The sequence below is a fragment of the Cyclopterus lumpus genome, chromosome 1 (assembly GCF_009769545.1).
Source record: "Cyclopterus lumpus isolate fCycLum1 chromosome 1, fCycLum1.pri, whole genome shotgun sequence".
Lineage (NCBI taxonomy): Eukaryota > Metazoa > Chordata > Actinopteri > Perciformes > Cyclopteridae > Cyclopterus > Cyclopterus lumpus.
Genome location: NC_046966.1, coordinates 25,561,621 through 25,571,620, shown reverse-complemented (window position 1 = coordinate 25,571,620; position 10,000 = coordinate 25,561,621). Strand labels below are relative to the sequence as shown.

Genomic DNA, 10,000 nt, shown 5'->3' with positions numbered 1-10,000 from the left:
GCCTTTTCAATATCTGAATGGATTTAGTGCCCTGCGGCGTCACGCTCGATACTCTCCTCTTTTAGAAAACCCGTTTCACTGGCTTCAGCAGCTCAATAATCTGTAAAGCTCCTAAGATGTCTGAAGACCCTCTGAAGACCCTCTGGAAGCTCCGCTGGTTATTCACACGGCGAGTCAGCGCTCGGAGTGGATCAGGGACAAAAGATCCTCAAGTCAGCGCCGACCGAAACAACACAAGTTTCACCGTGGGCGCTTCATCCTCTCCCAACGCCTCCGGCGCTGACGTGTAACGATTCACCTCCACGAGAAACGTTTGGCATCGGGTTCTTTCCGTAATGTCACTTTTAGTGGCCGTGCATTGACTCAGCACGAATTAGCATTGTGAGCATGTTAGCGTGCTAAGATCGGGCTAAAGCGTGCTAAGATTGGGCTAAAGCGTGCTATGATTGGGCTAAAGGGGCTAAAGCGTGCTATGATTGGGCTAAAGGGGCTAAAACATGCTATGATTGGGCTAAAGCATGCTATGATTGCACTAAAGCGTGCTAAGATTGGGCTAAAGGGGCTAAAGCGTGCTATGATTGGGCTAAAGCATGCTATGATTGCACTAAAGCGTGCTAAGATTGGGCTAAAGCGTGCTAAGATTGGGCTAAAGGGGCTAAAGCGTGCTATGATTGGGCTAAAGCGTGCTAAGATTGAGCTAAAGCATGCTAAGAGACAGATGAAAGGGGAGTATCCAAACAGGGAAGAGAGAGAGAGATGGATGAAACAGAAGTATAGTGATGTCAAAGAGAGGTTTAGGTAAGAGCTGTGGTGACACTTTAGGAGGCAGCGTCGCGTCCGTCCTCCAGTCTGACAAAGGGCAAAGGTCAAAGGTCAAGTTAACAAACGGTTGTGCACCTCGAGAAAGGGAAACAAAACGAGGATTCGGTTTGGGGTTCGGGTGGCGTTGCCTGCAGCACCTTCACCCTCTGACAACCAGCTCCTCCCGACTAAGCTCCTCCCTAACCAGCTCTTCCCTAATAAGCTCCTCCCTAATAAGCTCCTCCCTAACCTGCTCCTCCCTAACCAGCTCCTCCCTAATAAGCTCCTCCCTAACCAGCTCCTCCCTAATCAGTTCCTCCCTAACCAGCTCCTCCCTAACCAACTCCTCCCTAACCAGCTCCTCCCTAACCAGCTCCTCCCTAATCAGCTCCTCCCTAATCAGCTCCTCCCTAATCAGTTCCTCCCTAACCAGCTCCTCCCTAATCAGCTCCTCCCTAATCAGCTCCTCCCTAACCAGCTCCTCCCTAATCAACTCCTCCCTAATCAACTCCTCCGTAACCAGCTCCTCCCTAATCAACTCCTCCCTAACCAGCTCCTCCCTAATCAACTCCTCCCTAATCAACTCCTCCGTAACCAGCTCCTCCCTAATCAACTCCTCCCTAATCAGCTCCTCCCTAATCAGCTCCTCCCTAATCAGCTCCTCCCTAATCAACTCCTCCCTAATCAACTCCTCCGTAACCAGCTCCTCCCTAATCAGCTCCTCCCTAACCAGCTCCTCCCTAATTAGCTCCTCCCTAATCAACTCCTCCCTAATCAGCTCCTCTCTAACCAGCTCCTCCCTAATCAGCTCCTCCCTAACCAGCTCCTCCCTAATCAGCTCCTCCCTAATCAACTCCTCCCTAATCAACTCCTCCGTAACCAGCTCCTCCCTAATCAGCTCCTCCCTAATCAGCTCCTCCCTAACCAGCTCCTCCCTAATCAGCTCCTCCCTAACCAGCTCCTCCCTAATTAGCTCCTCCCTAATCAGCTCCTCCCTAACCAGCTCCTCTCTAACCAGCTCCTCCCTAATTAGCTCCTCCCTAATCAGCTCCTCCCTAACCAGCTCCTCTCTATTCCCCTTAAACAGGAGAACAGCAGCTCTGCTCACAATGACACGCTTCACTCTCTTCTTTTATTTAGATGCTTGATTAAAGCTGAATTGAGGGGGGAGGGGGGGGGGGGGGGGGGGGGGTCAATGTGGGGCTTTTCTCTGATTACTGTACAAACTAATTATTCTCCATCACACAGTTGTTTAGGGCAAACTGCTGGACTGGGGTACAAATTTAATAGAGAGAAGGTTCGGAGGGAGGAGAGAGGAGGAGGGAGGAGGAGAGAGGAGGGAGGAGGAGAGAGAAGGAGGGAGGAGGAGAGAGGAGAGAGGGGGAGGGAGGAGGAGAGAGGAGGGGAGGAGGAGGAGGGAGAGAGGAGGGAGGAGGAGGAGGGAGGAGGAGAGATGAGGGAGGAGGAGGAGGGAGGAGAGAGGAGGAGAGAGAAGGAGGGAGGAGGAGAGAGGAGGAGGGAGGAGGAGAGAGGAGGAGGAGGAGGAGGAGGGAGGAGCAGAGAGGAGGAGGAGGAGGAGCGAGGAGAGAGGAGAGAGGAGGAGAGAGAGGAGGGAAGGAGAAGGATGAGAGAGGAGGAGGAGGAGGGAGGAAGAGGAGGGAGGAGAGAGGAGGAGGGAGGAAGAGGAGGAGGGAGGAGAGAGGAGGGAGGAGGAGGAGGAGGAGAGAGGAGGGAGGAGGAGAGAGGAGAGGATGGTAGGAGCTTGTTTGTTCCGCTGCGATTGGCGATCATAAAATGGTCTGAAAGAAGTGAAACATCCATCCATCCATTATCAGCTCTTATCCGGGGTCGGGTCGCGGTTGGCAAGCAGTGTTCAGCAGGGCCGACCCAGGCTTCCCTCTCACCCGCAACACTTTCCAGCTCATTCTGGGGGATCCCGAGGCGTTCCAAGGCCAGCCGGGAGATATAATCCCTCCAGGTGTCTCGGTCTTCCCCCGGGCTCCTACCCAGTTGGACGTGCCCGGAAAACCTCTAATGGAGGGAGTCCAGGAGGCATCCTGACTAGATGAACCACCTCAGCTTGACTCCTTTGGACCACGAAGGAGCAGCGACTCGACTCCGAGCTCCCCCCTGATGTCCTGAGCTCCTTACCCTATCTCTAAGGCTGAGCCCGGCCACCCCTACGGAGGAAGCTCATTTCAGGCCGCTTGCATCCCAGACTCGTTCTTGGGTCACGACCCAGAGTTCGTGACCATAGGTGAGGGTTGGAACGTAGACCGACCAGTAAATGGAGAGCTTTGCCTTCCGGCTCAGCTCCCTCTTCACTAAGACGGACCGGCTACAGCGCCCTGTTTTACTGCTGCAGCCGCACCGATCGCCTGTCGACCCTCCCGCTCCACCTTACCCTCACTCGTGAACAAGACCCCGAGATACTTGAACTCCTTCGCTTGGGGTAGGCAGTTTGCCCCCACATGGAGGGAGCAATCCGCCGGTTTCCGGCAGAGCACCATCGCTCAGATTTGGAGGTGCTAACTCTCATCCCTGCCGCTTCGCACCTCGGCTGCAAAACGCCCCCAGTAAATGCTGGAGGTCACGGTCCGAGGAGGCAAACAGGACCACATCATCCGCAAACAGCAGAGAGGCGATCCCGAGACTCCCGAACCGGATCCTCTCCGCCCCCTGTCTGCGCCTAGATATCCTGTCCGTGAAGGTCACGAACAGGACCAGTGATAAAGGGCAGCCCTGGCGGAGGCCAACACCCACCGGGAACGTGTCTGACTTACTACCGAGGAGACGAACACTGCTCCTACTGCAGGCGTACAGAGACCGGATGGCCCGTGCCAACGGGTCCGGCACCCCATACTCCCGCAGCACCCCCCACAAAAACCCCCGAGGGACCCGGTCGAAAGCCTTCTCCAGGTCTACAAAGCACATGTAAACTGGTTGGGCAAACTCCCAGGACCCCTCCGTAATCTTGCGAGGGTAAAGAGCTGGTCCCACTGTTCCACGACCGGGACGGAATCCGCACTGTTCGTCCTGAATCTGAGGTTCGACAAGCGGGTCGGAGCCTCCTCTCCAGCACCCTGGCATAAGCTTTTTCCCGGGAGGCTGAGCAGTGTGATACCACGATAGTTCGAGCACACTCTCCGGTCCCCCTTCTTGAAGATGGGAACCACCACCCCGGTCTGCCAGTCCATGGGCACTGTTCCCGACCCCCATGCGACACTGAAAAGGCGTGTCAACCAAGACAGCCCAACAATGTCCAGAGCTTTCTGCATCTCAGGGGCCCGGCGCCTCTCACCCTGGGCAACTCCAGAAAGGACAAAGTCCGACCCTTCTCCAGGAGCTTGGTTCCAGAGCCCATGCTGTGCGTGGAGGTGAGCCCAACTATATCTAGCTGGTACCGCTCCACCTCCTGCACCAGCTCCGGCTCTTTCCCCGCTAGTGAGGGTGACGTTCCACGTCCCTAGATCTAGTCTATGCCGCCGGCGATCGGCCCGCCCAGGTCTCCCGCCTGGCCCGCCCCGCCCGGTCTACATAGCACCCGACCCCGATAATTCGGGTCCATCCGCAGGGAGAATTCTCCAGTGAAACAAGTGCCTCTTAATGTTCTTCAGATTGCGTCAGTCAAAAATACTTTATGTCTGCAATAAAGCTCAAGCAATAGGTGCATTAATTGGCTCACCAATTTATTTATTTTGATTTATTGATTCACAAAAACCACCAACAACCATTTTTTCTAATCTGGATTTTCAACATTGTTGGCTCTGGCTTGTAAATTGTTTTTAATGATCTCTTTGTCAAATATAATACTTATGCTTTAGACCTCAATAGATGCCGTACTGTTAATATGGAATTGTGTTGAATATCTAAACGTGTCCAACTTATTTTTAAATGGACACAAATATTTTGTTTTTACCTGAAACAAACTAGAAGTGCTTCACCAAAATTACAAAAAACACATATTTCCCACTTTGCTCGTCTCTTGTGAAGCATGTTGAGGTCCATCGCTGTCTGTCCTCTGATGGCGAGTGTCTTTGTCTCTTTGCCTCTTTGTCTCTCAGGCCTTCGACGTGTTCATCTACATCTTCTTCGCCATGGAGATGGTCATAAGATGGTCGCCCTGGGGATCTTCGGCCGCCACTGCTACCTCTGGGACACGTGGAACCGGCTGGACTTCTTCATCGTGATGGCAGGGTGAGGACCTCCCGGTTCCCTTTGGTGGGTCGGGACTCGCATGAGGGAGACGGCTCATCCGGCCAAAGAACATTATTTGTACTATAAATCAAAGCATAATGGATAAACACCATATTTATATGGTATTTTTAATATATTTGTAATATATCTATAAGGCCATATGTCGGATTAAATGGAAACGAAAGCTTTATATTTCCCACTAATGTGTTTCCCTATTCATACGTTTTATTATTACTGAATTACTAACTTAAAAGTATCATTTTAATTCATATTTAGATGCTACACCTTCGAGCACCGTTTAGCTGGGACATGGAGGACGATAACACAACTATACTATAATTCAGAAGCTAATTACCCTCATAAAGTTAACACGCTTCATGCTATAACTACGACTTCATGAATAATGAGCCAAAACCTTCGGCCGGTTGAAAGAAATTCACTTAAACTGACCGATAAAGAGGAACAAGTCTTTTTAAAATCTACTTCCAGCCTCATAATACACGTTTTGTGAGTAAAATCAAAGATAAACTTTTCAGATGACGTAACCCGAATGTCAACCCTTCAAAGTTTCATTGATTATGACAGCAGTGTGGTTTGTGCTCTGTGGTTTTGTGGTTTCTGCTCTGTGGTCTGTGGTATCGTCCGTTCGCCTCTATATTACTACTTTACAGTCTCTTTTTAAATGGCAGAGCAGCGCCGACTGCTTTTGGTCTTCGCTTTGATCGTCTTCTTTTGCTCTTTTGAGCTTTGTCAGCAAGAAAGTTGAGCCTTTAAAAAAAAGAATAATTTCATGTCTTCTTCATTGATCAGGACTCGGAGTGACTCTTGGTTATTGAAGTCGGGATTTGAAAGGATATATATTGTCTCTATTGCTAATATTCCCGTTCAACAACACCTACACAGGTGATGAATTGAACTAATCCATTTTAAACTACATTGAGGACTTGTGCTAAATTAAGGGCGTGGCTAGCCGCTAGCTGTCTGCTGGGTATCGCTGCAGCTAATCTCTGAATTTAACCATTTGGCCATGTTTGTAATGTTTGTGACTTCTGGATAATTCTTTATGAAAATATCAGATGAATAAAAAGGCTTTTCTGTGCGCTTAAAATGTACCAATCAAGACGTGATCTAGTTTCATTTTATTAATGTTAGCACTAATTAACAACTTTGCTAGCCGGCTTTTTGGCTCTGCATGTTGCTCTAAGAGATGGTCGTACGTGTTTTTATGGTAAATACAATAAATTGATTTTCTAGCCAAAGCCATGCGTCCCCAAAATCATTGCAGAACGTGGAATTTTCTGATACATCTAGCCAACCAAGCTAGCCCGCTCGCACTAGCATTAGCCGTTACTTAGCGTTAGCCGTTACTTGGGGTTAGCTGTTACTTAGCGTTACTTAGCGTTAGCCGTTACTTACGTTAGACGTTACTTTCGTTAGACGTTACTTACGTTAGCCGTTAGCGTTAGCTGTTACTTAGCGTTAGCGTTACTTAGCGTTAGCCGTTACTTATTGTTCGTTATGCTGAAGGTAAGTCTTCCCAAGCTCCGCCCTCTGGTCCAAACATTGGTTCACTACTGGCTAAAAAAAAACTCAAACAAGATGGCGACGGGCCGGAATGCCAAACTCAAGGCTTTTATAACAGTCCACAGACCAACTGGCATCTCAGAGGAATCATTTGAACCCGTGACACTCGTTTCGCGTCGCCGTGGGTTGAAACATGTTCCGCAGCCTCGTATACGTTCCTCGTACAAATCGCTTTCGACAGCTTTTTCCACAACCAGCAGACGGATTTTAACGGCGGTTTAGCTTTCACGGCTAAAGGCCGTCACGTGGTCGGTTTCTGTTGTCAGCGGCCGACTCCAAATCAAACCGCACACACCAAATCCAAACGGGTGTTTTATTGCCACTAAATGAGTTGAAAACCTAAATACGAATTTCCTTGTAGACGCCGTTCTCTGAGGAATTCATTCAAGAGCTCGTTGGCGACGTGAGCCGGCACACGAGAGGAAAAGCAATTACCACACATTGATGAAGCCATCAAGTTGTGGCTTCATTTTATGACATGTTTTATTCTCCCACGATCAGTACACAGACCCCCTTTGAAGGAGGTGACACCAACGGGTTGTTCTGGGGATTCTGGGTAAATATCCGTCTCTCTGTTGGCTGAAGCTCGTGCAAAGAGACTTTCCTTTATGTTGGAATGCTTCCAAACATTCATAATTAACTGAACTTCAGAGTCGTGGAAGGCGACACGATTCAGTTTCAGAGTATTGATATTATTTTATGACTTTATTTGTTGATTTCCTGAGTTGACGAAGCTAGAAACTTCTCATGACTCGTGATGAACGGCCTTCAGGTCCAGCCATCCTTCCATCTCTCTCTCACCTCCCTCTCTTCCTCCCTCCCTCACACCCATCCATCACTCTTTTCTTCCATTTATCCATCCATCCATCTCTCTCTCTCTCTGCATCCATCCAGCCATCTTTCCCCTCCCCTCCCTTCCACCAATTCATCCCTCCCACCCTCTTTCTCTCTCTCCCTTCATCCATCCATCCATGCATCCTTACTCCTCCAATCCATCCATCTCTTCCTTCATCCCTCCCTCATCCACTCTCAGCGAGAACGGAAGTAAAGGAAGACCGGAAGACCTTTACTTCCGTTCATGCGTTTATCAGAAGTGATTGTAAAGTCCATTTTAAGCACTTCTCCTTTTCTCCTCCCACGTTAAAATAGTTATTTTAAATATTGCTTTAAAGAAAATGTTTGTGGTTAATATTTATATACGTATTCTGTTACATATCTCTTTTCGATTAAATATTAAGTTTTTCCCTTTTGTCCCCCAGTAGCCTTTTACACCATTTTTAAACCCCCCCCCCCCCCCCCCCCCCCCCCCCCCCCCCCCGCCTCCCCCTCCCTCTCCTCCTCCTTTCCGCTCCCTTCATCCTCCTCTTCTTTTTGTGCCCTCGAGGGAAGGGGAACATTTTTCATTCACTTTTTACTGCACCGGATTCTTGACATTATCCATAAATGTCCACAGCGCACTGCTCCAGCCCTCAAGCCGGATAAGATACTACCCCCCCACCTCCCCCCCACACACACACACACACACACACACACACACACACACACACTCCCCCCCCTCTTATTCCCTCCATCGTCGTCCTTTAAACTGCTCTGTTGCATCGTCTCTGAGGGACCAAACCCCCCCGATGCCAATAATAACCCCCCCATGTCTCGCAATCGCCACATGCAGCGAGGCGAGGAGGGAGTGTGTGTGTGTGTGCGTGTGTGTGTGTGTGTGTGATAAAAACGTTGCCCCCCCCTGGGAACTCGTGTGCTGCGAACACAAACAGTAGGCGAGCTGCAGGAAGGGGATTAGGAGCAGCGGTGAGTCCCAGTGGTGTGTGTGTGTTGTGTGTGTGTGTGTGTTGTGTGTGTGTGTGTGTGTGCGTGTGTGTGTGTGTGCGCGTGTGTGTGTGGAGAAAGTTTGCTCTTTTTTAAAGCCCCACCTCCCCCCGCTGAAGTGCCTGTTGGTCAGCCGTTCTTTTATTTTGATAAACAAAACTCCAGCTGTCAAGCCTCCTATATTCTTATTATTCTTATTATTGCACTCAAAATAACCTTTTTTTATATTCCTTTGGTTTAGATCAGTGGCGGCTGGTGGAATTTTTCTGTTGGTTAGGGCCATCCAATCAATTACAGCAAACATCCCATAATGATTCAATGCAAAAAAACATCAAACACGCATTTCTACTCTGTAGTTAAATATTTAACATTTATTCCAACACTGACATAATAAGGACATCTTATTCGTACAATTCAGTGTATATATATAGCTTCCAAACCTTCCTGGTGTACCGGTCTCTACAGAAGCTTCTAAACCTTCCTGGTGTACCGGTCTCTACAGAAGCTTCTAAACCTTCCTGGTGTACCGGTCTCTAGAGAAGCTTCTAAACCTTCCTGGTCTACCGGTCTCTACAGAAGCTTCTAAACCTTCCTGGTGTACCGGTCTCTACAGAAGCTTCTAAACCTTCCTGGTGTACCGGTCTCTACAGAAGCTTCCAAACCTTCCTGGTGTACCGGTCTCTACAGAAGCTTCCAGACCTTCCTGGTGTACCGGTCTCTACAGAAGCTTCTAAACCTTCCTGGTGTACCGGTCTCTACAGAAGCTTCCAGACCTTCCTGGTGTACCGGTCTCTACAGAAGCTTCCAAACCTTCCTGGTTGTACCGGTCTCTACAGAAGCTTCCAGACCTTCCTGGTGTACCGGTCTCTACAGAAGCTTCTAAACCTTCCTGGTGTACTGGTCTCTACAGAAGCTTCTAAACCTTCCTGGTGTACCGGTCTCTACAGAAGCTTCCAGACCTTCCTGGTGTACCGGTCTCTAGAGAAGCTTCTAAACCTTCCTGGTGTACCGGTCTCTAAAGAAGCTTCCAAACCTTCCTGGTGTACCGGTCTCTAGAGAAGCTTCTAAACCTTCCTGGTGTACCGGTCTCTACAGAAGCTTCCAGACCTTCCTGGTCTACCGGTCTCTAGAGAAGCTTCTAACCTTCCTGGTGTACCAGGTCTCTACAGAAGCTTCCAGACCTTCCTGGTCTACCGGTCTCTAGAGAAGCTTCTAAACCTTCCTGGTGTACCGGTCTCTACAGAAGCTTCCAAACCTTCCTGGTGTACCGGTCTCTAGAGAAGCTTCTAAACCTTCCTGGTGTACCGGTCCTCCTACAGAAGCTTCCAAACCTTCCTGGTGTACCGGTCTCTAGAGAAGCTTCTAAACCTTCCTGGTGTACCGGTCTCTACAGAAGCTTCCAGACCTTCCTGGTGTACCGGTCTCTAGAGAAGCTTCTAAACCTTCCTGGTGTACCGGTCTCTACAGAAGCTTCTAAACCTTCCTGGTTGTACCGGTCTCTACAGAAGCTTCCAAACCTTCCTGGTGTACCGGTCTCTAAAGAAGCTTCCAAACCTTCCTGGTGTACCGGTCTCTAGAGAAGCTTCTAAACCTTCCT

The 10,000-nt window shown here is 49.4% G+C and overlaps 1 protein-coding gene across 1 annotated transcript in view; it reads left to right on the top strand.

The window, feature by feature from the left end:
- LOC117730672 (voltage-dependent T-type calcium channel subunit alpha-1I-like) overlaps positions 1-10,000 on the top strand; it is a 109,581-nt gene that overhangs the window by 707 nt on the left and 98,874 nt on the right. Inside the window, 2 exon segments of the mRNA XM_034532539.1 lie at positions 4,866-4,908; positions 4,911-4,998. Of these exon segments, the coding sequence (XP_034388430.1) occupies positions 4,866-4,908; positions 4,911-4,998 (131 nt within the window).